Genomic DNA, 18,237 nt, shown 5'->3' with positions numbered 1-18,237 from the left:
TTCCCCCAGAACTTTGGAGCAAGCTGCAGTGCAATAATTTTGCACACATGCAAATGTATTTTATTCTATTAATTTATTTCTACCCTCCATGGACATTGAAGTAAAATGCAGTATGTGCACTTATTAGTTCACTCAATTGTACAAAGAGAATAGTTGCAGGTTTGACTGTTCACCAATAGATGGCAAGTTGCATTAGGTCCAGCTGACCATGCAGCCCAGAGTTACAGCCTAAAGATGACTAAGCATTTTAATATTTGTTTTGATACATCTTTACTAGAAACCTAGCTAAGATGTGAGAGGAAAAGGAGGCACATGATATATTAACTCTATTATTGTCCATTTCAATTCAAACAAACAAATACACAAAATGTGGTGGATTTAAAAATCATTTTATTTTTCAATGTCAACTTGTTCCATTGCTTAAATGACTAGATATACATTCAAACATTTACAGCATTGTTACCAAGCCACATTACACATTAACAACACACCCAAAGACTCTGTTGTCTCTTTGCATGACACTATAGCCACAAAAACAAACTCCATGAAATCCAGGAAGAAAATCAAATACCTAGTTGCTATGACTGCTGCCCCCTGGTAACAGTTTGTTCTGCATGTCCGTTTTGTAAAATAAAAAATAAAGGGCATATCAATATTCTTGTAATCATCTTTGTTGTTGGTGTTTGTGTGCTGTAAGGCAGAGCACTACAAGCTTCCTCTAGAGAGAAAAAGAGAGACTGAGAACAAGAAGGAACAAAACCGTTTCTTTGTGTCCTGAGCTAGTTCAACAAAGGAAGGCTAGGTTTCCCTGATACAAGTTAAAAACATCCCTTGTCAATTCAACACAAAACAGACTTCCCTGGGTAAGCAAGACATCACAATTTACCCGACTTTTCCTCTAGGGCTCTAGTGTCTCAACCGTTTAGTTTTTAAAAGTCTGTCCTTCACTTTTGAGCCTCTCTCTTGCTGTACATTGGATAGTTTCCGAAATCTGCTGGGACATGATTTTCTGTCTGCGTGGCCCTATTGTGTCCTAAACAGCTAATTCTAGCTGACGACACACATAGTCTATAAGTCTAAAAGTGTGTGTGTGTGCACAAGTCAAGTTCTCTTTTCTGAATCTCTAGTGTTTTATGGCATGGGAACACGCCAAGGCACAGATTGTTTATGGTTAATCCCGAAGCGTGCCTGGGAACTACAAGTCCCTGGAATCTTGCGAGGGGAAAAACCGAGCTGCGTCGCATGAATTCTGCATGTGGGACTGACATTCTGTGAGAAGTTGTAAGAAGTAAGTAGAGGCAGCTTGAAGGTCAGTAATCTACTCATGGCATAAGAAAGGTTTGGTGAGTTAGTACGATATAGCAGTGAGTATGGAGAGGAAAGTCAGACAAAAAGCGTGACAGAAACAGTATTACAAAACAGTACATACTGCATCTTCATTACTGCATCTTCTTTACTAATAGCATGTGATGTGATGAAAATTATGAGTGCACATCAACAGAGACGTGATGTGTAATAAAATAAAAAAAACAAGTTTGTTTGTTCAACAACAGGAGGCAAGTATGGATGATTTCTGATAATAAGAAGAACATTCTGTGCATATATTACCCTTACTTTCTATATGCAACCTGAGAACAGAGTATAAAAAGAGGAGATCAATATTGTATGATCAGTGCTGGGCTGTAGCTTGATTTTTAAAATGACAAAAGTCACGGAGGTCAGGTTGTAATCAACCATTTAAAGTTGTGAGCTAGCACAGCCCTGCGCAGCCCACATTATGCTTTCACTTTAAATCACAACAGCTTAATTTAACAAAGACAAGACAGAGTGTTGAAATGAACTGAATGCATTGATGGTTCTCTATCTAAAAGTAGCAATCAACAAAAGGAATGTCCCCAGAGGGATTCAGATCTATATATTTTGATAACCAGTTGCCCTGTTTTAAGTCTATTTACACTGCACTCTTCAATCGTGCCATTTCAAATACACAACTAGATGATTTAGTCATACATATATACTTTAGTATAAAAATATGATCCAATTCAATTAAAACACAGGTATGTGGTATTTAAGCAAAAAAAGAACATACGGTACTTAACTACATTTGCTGTAAAATTTCAAACACTATTTTCCAAACGGAGAAATACAAAAGTTGATCATCATTAGTACCTTGTATACCTCAAGAGTTAAAAAGTGGGGCGAGCAGTCAATGTGATCATTTCAGCTATGTACAGTACACTCTGTTTATACAATGATGATGTATTTATAAAAACTTCTTGTGACTGAATTTAAATGAATTCATGATGATTGTAGGATTTGGGTGGCGGGGGGCACAGATTTACATACATACATACATACATACATACATGTATGTATACATATACACATATATATACACACACACATACACATATACATATACATATATATATATATAATCCAAAGTATCAGCCATGCATTTTTTTTTTACTAGTTCCTTATCAACATTCCCTTACTGTAGGTCTTCTGCGTAGCATGTTCATTTTCTACAAAAGGCAACATGACAACAAAATACAAGAGTGGCCTCTTCACATGCACAGTTATAGTCAAGACAAAAACAACTTGTGGAAATGTATTTGGTCTTCATCAATCCCCGGCAACTTGTTTAACCCTGCTAAATTGTCAAAGTATCCGTTTAATCTATGAGGGCATCACTTTATGATTTTTCTCTATGAAAAAAAGAGCAATGGTTTTCATTTGCCATCATGTAAAAATGGGCACGTAAGACCCCGGAATCTTAATAATTGCATGTGTTATGAGGACCAAAGAAAGCCTGAGAAATACACTAGAAGACAGATAGACTGACAGGAGGAGAGACCAAGCACGACTAACTGGGAGAAACAAAACAATGAGACATATTCTGGAGTAAACAGGGCTTCACTGAGTGAGAAATTAAGAAACAGATGTATGAATTTCTGGCAAATCTGCTTAAAGTCTGCCTGTATAAAGGTTGCAATGCGGTTTATCTGGGTGTTAACCCTTGAACGCCAGGATGCAAAACAGGATGGAGTGCCAAATGTCTGTGCATGTGTTTTGTGAAAAAGGCATTCAACAGAGGTCCAGTATAAAATGGTGTCATATTAACATATCACGGGCGTGTTCATGCTTCGGACGTGCATTGTGGTGCGTGTACACAGTGAATCTCTGCCTCCGATTATTTCAGTCTTGAGAACATTTCTTATAAACTAAGATTTAGCTAGCTTATTCTGAAGTTGAAAAATACTATTGCCTGTACAGTTGGTAGAGAAATTGAGTAATACGTGATGATAATCCACAACCAACAATATTCCGCTGTTAGGAAGAGAAAGGAATATGAAAGACATTGTTCATTTCCGGTATCATTACAAACACAGTATGGCTTAGAAGACTTACAGTACAGCTGGTGCAATTTGGCAGAAGCTGCCCTTCTTGAAAACTCTATCTTAGTGTTGCTGCCCGCTGCAGTCATTTGGGTGTTGTTAGCTTTGAATGTATATGGCTCTTTGACATCGGTACAAAAATCTTCTTTCAAGCATACTGCTGGAGTGGTGACTGTCGAGTTCACTTTCTTTCCTCATTTTTAGGGCTTGTTAAGGGTCAGGATAGGGATAACCATGGAGATCACCTCCGATACTTCAAATTAGCAGTTAGCGTTTGGTCAGCGATTGCATACACTGGTTTCTAGATTGGGGCTCAATCAGCTGTACATCACGTCTTTGCATTCATGACTTTTCTGCCGATGAAGGTCCACACAATGGAGTGGAGAGCACTGTGTCAAACCAAGAGAACCACTAGCCTCTTGCCAAGGCCTTAACTGGACCCGGTGTGCTAAACCAGAAGCCAAACTCTTGCTGCATTATGGGATGGGGGTTTAAGTGGTTCAACCTAGCTTATGGAGGACTCCTCTTCTGTCCCTGAAATAGTTGATTTGTAAAGTGCCTCTCCTGGTTATTCCTCCATAAACCCCTCAGTACATGTCTCTGTAGATCTCCTGCAGGAGCGGGTGCAGTGAAGTGTCTTCTGTCTTTTTGATCTCCTGCACCAGCTGGGCATGCTCAGTGACTAGCTGCCGGAGGTCAGCCAGTTTCTGCAGCAGCTTGGGGAAGAGGAAAGAGTTGTCGGGGTGATTGGCCAGCAGATGGAGGTGTATCACCTGCACAATGCTCTCCTGCATTCGCTCGATGTGCGCCACATTCACCAGGCCTGGGCGGTCTGATCACAGGGGAAGCAAAATAAACTTTAGTGAGACCACCTAACCATAATCTCCCATTGGAATACTAATATTCAGTAGCAAGGTAGTACCAGAACACTTTCACAACAGCAATTTGTGTAATATGGAAGCATTTGCTTTGAGATAGATTAAAAGTCCTCAAAGAGCAAAAGGAGAAAGAACATAATCCAATACAACAAATTAATAGTTTAATCATAAACAATATTTTTCCTGCATCCTCACCTCCACAGCAGATGATAGCGGCCACAAACAGAGCCAGGTCACTGTCGTCCAGCTCCAATGCGTTAAACTTCATTGCAAACTGGAACTTTGGCTCCATCATGTCACTGAACGGCCGTCGCAGGCTCTTGAGGAACTCCCGGGTGATGAAGCCCGAGCCGTACGCTACAAGAAGCCCGTCCTTGTTCATACTGGAGGCGAGCATGGCAAAGAGGGCCTCGTACACGCCGTATTTCAAAAGAGTCACCTGATCGTTGAGGTCCAGGCTCGAGAACCCGGGGACGGACTTTGCAAACTCTGTCAACTCGGTGACGGTTTCCACCGACGTGCACTGGCAGCAGTGGAAAATCCGAGCTTCTGCCTCCCGGTCCTTCAGCGTCCCCACTGAGCCCACCATCTTTGCCACCAGTGTCTGCTCTGCCAGCTTGAGGGTCTCCATGTCATGGATGACGAAAGGCTGTGGGGACAAGGACAAACTTATGTGAGCTATATGTGTAAGGCAAAGTTAAAAATGGGTTTCCACTTGAAATGCAACACAGTCAGTACAGTGCGTGGGCCTACTATTTGGGCATACATTACATACGTAAATAAACCTGCCCGGACTACATAAATATGGAAAAGCTGAGTCCGCAAACCTCTCGTCATGAAAAACCATAGTGTATGTGGTGTTTACCCATAAACACACATAGTGTATGTGTATGTGGCTCACTGGTTTAAGAGGGTTCGATCCTCGACTGGGACGTGCCACGTGTCGAAGTGTCCCTGAGCAAGACACTGAACCCCCGGCTCCCCGGGCACCTGTCATTGGCAGCCCACTGCTCCCTATATACAGGGATGGGTCAAATGCAGAGGTCAAATTTCGTGTATATGACAATAAAAAGGGTTTCTTTTCTTCTTTCTAATCCTTACTGAAAGGAGAGGCTAAGCCCAGAACCGTCATACCCGTAGAACTACATAGTTGTGGGTCATTTAACACTCAGAGGTTTGAGATGCAAATAAATTCCCGATAGGAACAGAGTTAAAGTTGGAGCTGTTGAGACTTGTACTTAATGTTGACAAAGCCAAAATAATGTTCTTCTCAAGGTCAGAAAAGAGACAGCTGATGAGGTATTTCAGATTCTTAATGTAAATAATAATGTGATTTAGTCTCCACTTATAAATACCATTTTTTTCCCCCGAGAAGATCTTACAAACATTTTATCCAGTGCTTTACTTTCTATTCTAGAAATAAATGTGTTTCTTTTTCTGCAAAGAAAACGTTAACTCAAGGCCATTTCACACAAATTGCCTCCTTCGCCGTGTTCTCTCAGTAGCTGCAACCTCCGATCATACAGATACATTAAAACCGTTTTTGGTGAAGCATTTTTAAAGTTTTTTGGAGCCTCATCTTGGTGTGAGAGTAAGAGACATTGTAATCTAGATTATTTTATAAGCATGCAAGTTTTTTAAAAAAGGATTAAGAAAAATTTGAGCACTGAATGTACTTGACCTGACACTGAAATACAAATTATATTATATATTAAACAGTTATAAGTCTGTCGTCTCTTTTAAGTGAGATTGTTCGTGTTTTCATGCAGTTTTTAACTTTTTGCTACTTTGTTTTTACGTCTGTTATTTGTGTTTTTATGTGGCGCTTGTATGAAACTATTATACAGCCATATCACATGTATGTACTGTAAAGGTAAGCCACTCTGTAAGCTCATGCTATGGTAGCAGTGATGCCCTTGATTCTACCTAATAAGTGTTTTTAACTGCTTCACTGTTTCCCACAGTGGATAAGTTACACCATCTGATGAGCAGCTCCACCTGCTCCTTCCCATCATATCAGAGCTCTGACTCAGAGTGCTGTACTAAATGTGGGCTCGAGTAGCAGGATACGGTTTGAGGGACATGGTATTTCTACATCAACATGACACTTAATCACCAGTTGTGACAGATCATTTATAATAAACAAGTTAATAATCATAATGTTCTTCTGAACAAATTGTTCATGCACATTTGTATAAAGCAACAATCTAAGTTTCGGCCTTGAAATAGTAATCTCCAACTCAGAATGCTTCGAAACAATGTTGTGTGCATGCACATTGTGTACCGTCAATATCTTCTATGCTTTGCCTCATTTTGGACCACTGCGTAATTTGATGCTTTGTGATCTCGCGGAAGCAAAGAAGCCAGAATTGTCATCTTATTGTCACAACAACCTCAGCCGTTGGTTCTTCAGTGGGTAGAGAAAGGAACAAAGCCCACAGCCCTTGTTGACTCTTTCAAGATTTCCATGAGGACACAATTACTCTCCTTGACCCTGCAGTGACAACCTTATGGACGCTCAGAAAGGCTTTGCAGACCATTCTTTTGAATTCATGCATTTTACACAGTCGTACACTGATAGAACTACACTGCAACGTCTCCACAAGACTACAGCTCTTTAACAAGGTTTAAAGAGAGCTACAGTTAGCTAAAACAGTATAAAAGAGTAAACTGCCATGCTATAGCGACTTTGCACAATAATGCTTTGCGCTAAAGGCTAACACCAGCATGATAACATGCTGATCTTTATGATGTTTACCATCTTCAGTATCTTTGTGTAGCATGTTAGCATTTGATAAGTACAGCTGTTACTGATGGAAATGTCTTTAGTTTTGTACAGGTATTTGGTCATAAATCAAAGTTTTAGGTCTAATATTTTTGACTTTTTGACTTCATAACAATATTTTTGATCAAATGCCAGTGCCAGGGCCTTCTTACTCTTGTATTATCCAATAAATTCACGGGATCATACCCAGTGAACAGTGTAGCCCAGAGCAGCAGCTTGACATTTCTGTAGCCGTTTGTTTTTTAGGACACCCTGTCAAAACTGTATGTAGTGCTAGTAAGAATCATAGCTCAGTGAAACCAGTTCAGTCAGACAACAAAACGGATAATCACTGTGCATAAATCAGAGCCAACAGTGACACAATTATGGCTCAGTATTCCTGCCAGACGTTGAGACGGTCGAGTCTAACCTGATGGAACATTTCTGACTCAGATCCAAAGAAGTTAACGATGGAGCGGTGACATTCAATACAATAATTAAGTTGAATGTTTTCTATGTCAACTGTCTTCTTGCAACATTATCTTCTGTAGTATTTATCTGTTTACTTAAATAAGACTTATACAATATTAGGAAGCTATTCTTTCATTTTAAACTGTTCACAAACAATCCCGGAATCAAATGTTTGAGACATGTCGGAATCTGTACAGAGCTGTGGGAAACTGTACAATATGACATTCAAGGGAGTAAGGCTGGGCGATATGGCCAGAATCTTCCATCCCGATTGAGGCAATTTCCTACCTTGACAGCGATATCACAATGTAGCATGTTTTCTGGTAGGTCAATAAATAAACAGTCTATATGAAATAACCACATGGTAACTACAGATGGTTTTTGTATACTCCTGTGTAAATTAAATACGACACAAATGAAAAGAGCAAAATGAACATAACAGTTTCAAGTGAAATTACAGAGAAAAATATATATTTCCAGCTATGTACCCACTATGTTTAGCTGCAAGCACACAAATACAGAGGAATTAGATTAGACAATAGTTTGATTTAACTGAGTTTTATCAGATTTTCTGAGAAAGTTAGTGAGTATGTGCTTGTTATTATCAACTTGGATGATGGAATTGCGTATCACAATATATCGATATATGATTTCATCACGATACGATTCCATAGAAAGATGATACATTATCATATTGAATTATTGCCCAGCCCTATTGTGAAGCTCCATGTTGTATACAAGTGCTGTGACACCATGAGCGAGCACTAAAATCAAGGGGTGGATCAAACACTATGTGCATTTCAACTGACGGCAAATCCCGACTCCCTCCGGACTCTAAATGGACACTTATCCATCTAAAAGCTTTGATCTCCAGAAGCAGAGGGGGAGGTCGTGTTTGAACAGTGATGTGCACTTGGACTGTCCTGTCCCTCTTGACCTTATTCACACCTACACACATCCATCCATGGTTTTCACAACAACTCTGGGCCGCAGTTCACGACCCTCCACTTGTCGGCCCCTCTTTTCTGATCAAAGGAAAATTAAAGAGACGAGGCTGCGAGGGAATGTTTTCGGTGAGATTGGCGATGGGTGATGAAAAGAGTGCAGGCATGGAGGTAAACAGGCAGGGGAGGGAGAAGTGATGGGCTCATACACTGGCTCTTTATACAGATACAGATGTTTCCTTGTCCAGCTTGTGTGTTGGCTTGCACTACCGATTGAGCAAGTCATTTCTGTTATTGGCTGGCTGCTTATAATCTCTGAGGGGCAGGCTGCCAGGTCATATTGAGACATTTGTTCGATTGCAAATTTTAAATGTGCTCAAAATCAGATTTAAATCACTCCGATGGGGAGGAAATAAATTATAACATTGCAAGACAACATGACCTTGACCTGTGAGGAAATTCTGGTGATGAGAAGAGCCATGAACGCGCAATCCACACACGCAACACCTTTCACTCACCAACCCACTACTCTTAATCAACGTACAGGTGTGGAGGTCTTGCCGGTGAGTATGGTTCGAGCCTTGGCCTTGTTCATGTTGAAGTTCTTGAGGTAAGCCTCATAAATCTGCCGGGCGAGCATCTTCTGGTCGGCCACATGGGGGTCTCCCACCTCCCTGTCCCCCGTTACCATCTCCGCCTTCAGCTTTAGCTTCTCCGACTGGGGCATCCGGCCAAAACGGATGGCTGTAAGCAAAGCAGATAGAAAGTCAGACAGAATTTGTGCAAGTATAAATCTGTCAAGTCACAGATTCATTTTACAGTGTGACAGACATTGCAGAAAATGCAATAAATGCAATGTGAATATTAGATCAATAAAACACTGACAAAACGACTGTACAAGAACAAAAAGAGGCCACGGAGTACTTTAAAACAAACCCAGTTTAGGAAAATGTAAAATAGCTTGAGGTCCACAAAACCACAATTATCACTTATTTAAGATGCTGACATCTGGAGGAATCATGTTCAAAATCTCTAAAAAGACACCCGGTTATGTCAAATGAATTGATGCCAACACATCAGCAGATTACACAAAACATTTAACATATCTACAAAGTATTAAATCTGTTCAAATAAAGCGTGTGGCGGAGTTGCAATGAAATGTTCAAAGATAGCACCACTAAACGCTAAACTAAATAGATGCTACTAGAATCTGGCATTTCTTTATGTCAATATAAATAAATTACCTTTACAGCTCAACCAAAGTGCAGCCCCAGGCCTTACTTTCAAAGTCAGAGAAGTCCAATTCTATTATTTTTTAAAACATTATGTATTTTCTTTCCATCTATAAAAAATGACTACAGCAGCAACTTGATCTGCAAACAGCACAGTGCAAGCACTAGACACACACACACACACACACACACACTAATTCTAATGACAACAATATTCCAAAAAGAGACTGAAAGGTCAGTAAAACAGACCAGTTTGCCATAGAAGGTAATTTCAAAGACAAAAACATCACCTGACTGCTTCAGTTTCCAATATGCATACGAGTCTCAAGCTGGCAGTGAATGTATAAAAGCAACACTTGGCTGAGCCAGAGGGTTGACTGAGGTGAGCCATGGCCACCCACCATGGGCTAAAGTCTGAGGGTTGCTTACCTGCCCTGACACAACTTCCACACTGCAGTCAAACTGTTGTTTTTTTGCTGCAAAACGGCAGGAATTTTTATGAAGCCTCAGGCATTTGGGGTGGAGAGTGTTGTTTTTTTGTGTTTTTAATGAAGTGTGCTTATTTGTTTCATGGTATGAATAATTAACCTTATAGCCATGGGGTGCTATTATTATTATTATTATTATTATTATTAATATAAATATTCTAATAATAGTTTCTGAATAAAACATCATAATCAAGTCACTTTACAGCGCCGTGCCACAAAAAGACACCCCAAAGTGAGTACTGACCTCAGCATGGCCAGCTCTACAAAACGCCAGTGAGAAACAAATTCAGTTCAGATGAAGTCTGAGTCAAAATAGTTCACTTTGATTAAGTCAAATGTAAAATGGTAAAGTATTCAGATCCCTGACAAAATTGTTAAAAGCCCCAAAGACTCTTTTTCTTCATGCTTTAGTATAATTTTTCATGCCGATAAAGCACAATTGAAAGAAAACAATAAGAATGGAAACAGAATCAATATCTATTCAACAAAAAAAGGTAAAACTTCCTTTTTATGCATTACAGCAATAGGAAATTATGAATGAACACAAAAGGTTACTACATATTACAAGGTGTATGCGGAGAATGCTTCAACACTGTACAAGAGATGTTTTTCTACGAGAGGATTTCGGCATACTGCATCTCAGACGGCCTGATCCCATTTGATGAATGAGATTAGAGGTGAACTGTCTTCAACCTCTCGACATCAATTTAAATGGGCACAAGCTGACGCTGACGCGTGCACACACACGCGCACACACACACACGCACACACACACACACACACACACACACACACACACACACACACACCGCTTTCTGAGGTCCCAACATCCAGCTGCACCCAACACCTGCATTTACAAGACAATAAAAGCATAAAAGGAGATTGATTTCCAACGAGCCGCCCGCTGTTGAAACAAATCCAGGCCAACTGAGCAGGACTGAGCGGGGATGAGGATACTGATCTAGCAGACAGCATGAGGGCCCATTAGATTACTGCTCACAAAGTGGATGGATCCTCTGAAACTGGTAAAGCTCAACAGCGAGCGCCTGTGCAGGAGCCAAGTCTAATCAAGATGAGAGGAAGTGAGTGATGTTAAGCTGAGCATATGTCCTATAACGTCCACTGTGAGGGGATGACTTGAGTGGCGAGGGGACTAGAGAGGCGGACAGTCTGTCATTCCATTAAATCAACTGTTCCAACGGCTGATTTGTAGAGGAAGATTCCAGCCATTAAACGCTTCCTTTGCTACTGTAAGACTTATTATTCCTGTTGTTTTCTCCCTCACAGCAGACACATTAAATGATCTGTTTATAGTACATGAGATCTGATGTATTATTACGTTTTTGGAGGAGACAACCGATCATGTATGCGTTGTGTGATAATAAAAGCACGATGCTGCTGTGTTGCATTATCAAAAAAGGAATGTTGTTGAAATAGCACACAATCTATATGCACATGCATATGTACACAACTCACTGTGCTTTATTGCAACATTATTTTAATGGGTAAACTTTATATGTACAAAACACAACTTCCTAAATGTTCCCCTTTCTGATGACATCTGTACCTTTGTTGACTTCAATTTAAAGAAATTAAAACCGTTGAACTGTTTTAGAAAGGAAAAATCAATTGTCCACAAACGTTCCACAATTAGCAGTCCTGTGGTCGTGTTGTCTCTTAGACCACCGAACCCCAGAAGATGAGGTTGCACTGGTCTCAAATCTCCTTCCTCCCCTTCTACGGTTACATTTAAGCCCGTGAAACTCCATACACTTACACCGTTAGAGGAAGTGGAGCTGACAGAAATACTTGAATCGTATGATCATCAAAATCTGGGCTATGCTATGTGGAAGCCTCTTCAGTCAATAACCCCATGGGACAAAATAAAGACGCTCAGTCCGGCCTCTGCATCCTCACGTTCAATGCCACCGGTATGGGATATCTGCACAGTGTGCACAGTCTATATGTAAACCCCCCCCCCCCCCCGATTGCATTGACCTTTTTATATTATTCTTTTAAAAATACCCCGACGAATCAGAAAAGACACCTACAAACACACATGTCATCTCCAAAATCAGTTTCAGTGTTTCTTTCTCAATCAGTACATTGACCTTGACCAAGGGTCAGCATGCCATGTTGTATGTTTACAGAGTCAACAGCATTCACCAGAATTGCAAACTTTGACCTCAATATTCCTGTATTCCAAACAAAGATAAGCCGCACTGAGGTGAAAATCTGATGTATGGCTTTTAAGACGATATTGTTGAACACAATACTGATTGCACAGATGTTGCAGGTGTTTTCTCTGCAACAGTCAAGACTGAAATACAAACTGCAGAAGCATGTGCTGGATTAATCGTCACTAAATAGTTTCTAGTACTTTAAAAGATTTTGAGATACTACGGAGTATTAGGGTCACTCTTGTGGAAAGAAAACTCTTGTTTAGTTCTAGAAAATGCTGCAATGTTATGGGAAGAACATTGCAATAAATAAAACATTCGAAAAATTACTAAATTAAATTGTTTCCCAAGAAAAATATTCATTGTGAAAGTAAATTCTTAATTTGACAAGCAAATTTGACTTTATTCTCTTTCAAAATTATGATCTTTTTGAAAATATTACAAATTATTGCTGTAAAACACAATGCAGGCGAATTCCAGTGACAAAACAAATGCAACATGGTTTCATTTTTTGAATGACAATGATTTTTTTTTTATCACGTGATTAATTAGCTTTATTCGTAATACTTTGTGACCCTGAAAAATGTTGGATCTTCGGATCAATGTGAGCAGCAAAGTTGACTATTCGGGTGCTATTAGGGGGTTTTTGTGAGTCACATAATCATGTGGATTGACTCACTTGGTCATGTGATTTTCAATCTTGTTCACATATCTTCAACCAAAAGGGTTCAGTGGGTTCAGTTTTTGCAATTCAATATGATCCAGCACTGTAAAGGCTGCAGTATGCACAAAGATGGATAGTCCATGTGCTGCACATGAATGAGTTGCAGCTCTAAGCGGCCTTTTTCAGAATAAATGAAAGTACAGACGGTCCATATGATGAAATGGGTACATTTGGAAGAAGCTGTCCAATAGCCTGGATTAGTCCTCAGTTAGAGACTTGTCTTAACATGCAACTTAACACCCAACTGTGGTGTTCGATTTCCTATTCATACTAATTATGTGCATGTGTGCATGTCCGATCTTTCTTCTGCATCTGCACAACTGTGGTACTCTGTTAAGTAGAGTGTGTTTACAGGTAACAACAATCTTGCGCACGTGTGTGCGTGCGTGCATGCGTGTGTGCGTGTGTGCGTGCGTGCGTGCTGGGCTTGGAGCAGCGCACAGACCGGCCCTGCCCTGCAGGACTCACCGTTGTGGGACATTCCCACTGACAGGCACTTCTGGAAGCGGCAGTATTGGCACTTGTTGCGGTTCTTTTTTTGGATCTTGCAGCGACGCTCACACTTGTCATACTCCAGCTTCAGACGGATGGTCCGCCGAAAGAAACCCTAAAAAGGAATTAGGGGAGAACATTGTTAAAATGTGAACGCAGCTCACATGAAGCAAAAATGCAATTGCTGTTAATTCTTTGAAAATGATGTATGAATGAGACATGAACACCATGGACCAGATCAGAAAATACACAAGCACATTACACCTGAAATGTAGTAAATACAGTCTGCTGTCACCTGAATTCCCCCTCTGGGGATCAATAAAGGCTTATTGTTATGTATTGTATTTTGTCTGTTATGAAACCAGTTTCAGGATCCAGTTAAAAAAATAAAAAGATATATTTTTAGGAAAGGAGTGATTTATTCCCATATTAAATTTTTTGTATATTGACAACATATATATTCTTGTATAGCCCAAAATCACAAATTTGCCTCAGATGGCTTTACAATATGTACACATTTGACATCCTCTTGTCCCAGAACCCTCACATCAGAACAGGAAAAACTCCCCCAAAAAAACCCTTTAACGGGGAAAAAAAGAGGAAGAGACCTGTGGGAGAGCAACAGAGGAGGGATCCCTCTCCCATGATGGACAGAAGTGCAATAGATGTCATGTGTAGAACAGCATAACAGAATTACAACACATTCAATGTAATTACAACACATTCAATTGGGTTTGTGTGCAGAGTGAGTGTGAATGGTGGACAGTAAAGGAGAAGATTATAGATTATAGGCACAAACTCATCTTTTAAAGAGCCCTGAAAACTTGGTTAAATCTCTGCAACATTAAATGTTCATACCTAAATAAGCAACAATCAGCGTTAAAGTTAGGAAAAAAAAAAATATCATTGCATATTAAACACAAAAAACCCCAGTTTATCTGCTTCATCTGAAAGGTGCGTGACAATATCAGACATAGTTTCACCATCCGTTTCTCTTCTCTGACACAATCTTGACAAAATAAACTTTTGGCAAGGAACACAGGGACCAAGAGGCATGTGTGCGGTAGGCTGGAGGGTAGATAATGTCCTGGGGAATTGCTTAACATCACATTTAGAAAAATTTTCAAAATAATTTGAATTTCATCCCAGCCTGTCTCCCTGTGTGCCAAAATACTCACACAGTAAGAAAAGTGACAAAAATGGTCAGACAATACAACATTACACAGACACGCTACAACCACGCGAGCACATGCTAAGTAACACTGACTGACTCTCAGCCACTAACCTCTCACCCACTAACCTCCAACCGCACGCACACGCACACACACACACACACACACACACGCACACACACACGCACACACACACACACACGCGCGCGCACACGATGTTCAAGCCAAGTGGGCTTCATCAGTGTATTGACAAACCAGATGTCAGCCTCCTCCCATTACTGTTCCATGATCAAATAACAGGGGGAAATAATGCACAAGAGAGGGTATGCATGTATGTGTGCGAGTATACAAGAATACTTTATGACAAAATTAAAACAATTCAGGTAATTTCACATGCGAGATTTTGTTTGTGGTCTTCTCAGTGATTTGACGGGCCGGGTTCTGTCAAGCATTTACATGCACCAATCAAACTTTCAAAAAAAGACTCGAAGACGTCAGAAATCTCATCAAGATTCTCATCTCATCAACCAGATGAAGCAGATAAACTGGAGTTTTGTGTGTTTAATATGACTTCTCCTTTACTGTCCACCATTCACACTCACTCTGCACACAAACCCAAACACCTGGTGAATACAGGTTGTCAGCAGGGCTGCTTTGAGGCGTCGCAGTGGCGTGGATGTTAAAACGCATTCCAATTATCCAATTACTGTGATTGCAAATTCCCTCGTTCAATATCCATTGGGCAACCCATATTTTTTCAATTTCCTGTCACCTCTCTAACATCTCTGTTAAATTTGGAATAGAGGCTTATTAAAATCATGAAAAAATAAAAAATTCCAGAGGAGCCTTTGAAATGTGCAAAGCCTCGCTGGCCCATCAAGAAATGCTGACTTCAGCTGATCCAGCAAATGCTGCAAGAAGGGGCTTCACCATTACCCTCTGGCACTTCTGATAGATGCACTTTCAATGACTCCCTCCTAAAGGTAGGAGAAGCTAAACCAATGTACCTTGACTTTGTGATAACCTATTGTTTTACAGCACTACGCCTTCACCCTGCATAGGTCACATAGCTTTGGCTCCTGCCCTGTGGACCCACCAAAGCCTTTGTTCAGTGTATATACTTCTGTATTGATGCAAATACACATGAAACAATCATTCCACCGCTGTACAGACTCACACGTCCTGCTCCGATGTGAATGTTTATGTAACATCATGTTGACATGATGGAGTGTTTATGTATTACTTCCTGACATTCATACTCCCACTCTCTGTCCTGGCAGCACTTTATTTAGCTGCACTGAGTGGATTCACAGTGCGGAGGTGTAAAAACGTCTCTCCCGTCAGCCACTTTTCCTTCAGGTATTTTTTTTAACCATCAGCGACTGATAGAAAATAACAAAAATATAAAGGAATGCAGATTACCGACACACCAGCATAGGTTTAAAAACACATGCACACACACTTCAAGTCGGGGCTATCTTTGTCCTTCGGCCCCTCTTAAAAAACAGCCTTGGGTTGCTCTTCAACATGACTGGTAAACAATTAACTGAAGGATTATTGAGCGACCACATGTAAAGGCTGAGCCTGGTAGCTCTGATGCTTTTAGGAGTAGTCACAAGACACACAGCCTCTGGATTTCTGGCCAGGCATGTTTTCAATTTTTCCGTTGTTTAAATTTATTACAGTCAGGAGGCTGTTTGGGATTCTTGGCTTGTCTGTGCTTGAGTGTGGGTGACTTTGGGAGGAAGTGATTGATGGATATTGACAGAAATATTGCCTGGTGGAGAGAAAAGAGCATTAAGTAAAACACAGTGTCCGGTGACAAGATACTGAGGCATGTGTGATGACTTCAGACAATAATGTCCTTCAACAACTGTACGTCCATTAAAAAGACCTACTCAGTCACTAATCCTTACGCTGGTCTAGTCTTCGCCAGAGTCTTATGTGAAATATAAAGAACAAGAACCACTTGTCTGACTGTATAATTCATGTGTGTGATCGTCGTCTCACCTTGCAGCCCTCGCAGGCGTGGACTCCATAGTGGTAGCCCGAGGCGCGGTCAGCACAAACTCGACACTCCAGATTCAGCGATGAGGAGGCGGACGAGAACTCATCCTGGCCCGCTGCCAACCCGTAAACAACCGACGAGGGGCTGGATGCTGGCGTCAGGGCATCTGCAAAAACACAAGCACATGGGTGATTAGACGTGTCATAGAACAAACGCATCTTAAGACAACGATTACACTGATGGCCGGTAAAATGAAAAGTTTCATGAGCACCAAATCTGTGGCTGGAAATTGATTGGAAATTGATTGGAAATTGATCCACGCCTTCATCACCTCAAGAATTGACTACTGCAACAGCATTCTCCACGGCACATCATCCAAAATCCTAAATAAACTCCAGTACATCCAGAACTCTGCTGCTCGCCTGCTCACCCACACCCGCTCCCGTGACCACATCACCCCTGTTCTCCAGAACCTCCACTGGCTCCCCATCCCACAACGGATCCAATACAAAATCCTTCTCCTCACTCATAAAGCCCTCCACAATCAGGCCCCCTCCTACCTCACCGACCTGCTTCACCACCACACTCCATCCCGTCGGCTCCGCTCCTCTGATGCCAACCTCCTGTCTCTTCCACTCAGGACCAAGCACCGGACATGGGGTGACAGAGCCTTCTCCATATCTGCCCCCTCCCTCTGGAACTCTCTCCCCAAACACATCCGAGACTGCACTGAACTTTCCATATTCAAATCACAGATCAAAACCCACCTGTTCAAAACTGCTTTTAATGTGTGACCACTATTGTGTATTTTATGTTTTTAGTGTGTTGCTTTTATATATGATGATTTTAATGTAAAGTGTCTTTGAGTTTTATGAAAAGCGCTATATAAATAAAATGTATTATTATTATTACTATTATACATTTTAAATAGCGCTGGTCTTTTCAAAAATAGTATTTTATAAAAAAAAAAAAAAAATGGATCCATGTTTTCTTTTGCAGATCCAGTGGAGAAAAGAAGTGGAGGAAAGGCTTATTTTTGTGCACAGAGCTTCTCACAATGGTGCGACCCGCAACTGCACATTCAATCAGACGAGACAATGATTGTTATTGACCCCACATGCTGTACAATCATATGTGATTTGAAAGTGGGCGAATGCACAGTACCTCAGCATGTATATATATGTATAAATGCTGTAGACCTACTTTTAGTCTCATGAGTATGAGTTAGGAGAACGTGTGCACACTCATGTAACTCTTTATTTGCAGTGTGTATAGAAAAATGGTCTTTATTGCACTGAAAATACTGACGTCAACATTTTGAAATGAAATGTATGTATTTTTAGTGTGGATTTTTTTACGACACGGTTTCTTAACAAAGACAGGGAAGATAACTGGATGACTACACTCCTCATAGTCTATAGCCATCAGGACTCTTCAAAGACTCCAGTTGTCTGAACGTCAAACAGTGACTGAAACCCTCTCCCCT

The 18,237-nt window shown here is 40.7% G+C and overlaps 1 protein-coding gene across 1 annotated transcript in view; it reads right to left on the bottom strand.

Annotated features, from left to right (window-relative positions):
• Nucleotides 1-2,438: 2,438 nt before the first annotated feature.
• The window catches only part of pparab (peroxisome proliferator-activated receptor alpha b), a 30,405-nt gene continuing 14,606 nt past the window's right edge, over nucleotides 2,439-18,237 (bottom strand). Inside the window, exons 3-7 of the mRNA XM_031859484.1 lie at nucleotides 16,754-16,917; nucleotides 13,548-13,686; nucleotides 9,000-9,199; nucleotides 4,472-4,925; nucleotides 2,439-4,230 (exon numbers count right to left, since the gene is read on the bottom strand). Coding sequence (XP_031715344.1) covers nucleotides 3,986-4,230; nucleotides 4,472-4,925; nucleotides 9,000-9,199; nucleotides 13,548-13,686; nucleotides 16,754-16,917 — 1,202 coding nt within the window. The 3' untranslated portion in view covers nucleotides 2,439-3,985. The remainder of the gene's footprint in view (nucleotides 4,231-4,471; nucleotides 4,926-8,999; nucleotides 9,200-13,547; nucleotides 13,687-16,753; nucleotides 16,918-18,237) is intronic.

Source organism: Anarrhichthys ocellatus, unplaced genomic scaffold (genome assembly GCF_004355925.1).
Source record: "Anarrhichthys ocellatus isolate YVR2014 unplaced genomic scaffold, GSC_Weel_1.0 scaffold2, whole genome shotgun sequence".
NCBI classification, from domain to species: Eukaryota; Metazoa; Chordata; class Actinopteri; order Perciformes; family Anarhichadidae; genus Anarrhichthys; species Anarrhichthys ocellatus.
Note: the sequence above shows the minus strand (reverse complement) of the source record. Positions and strands in the feature narration are given on the sequence as shown.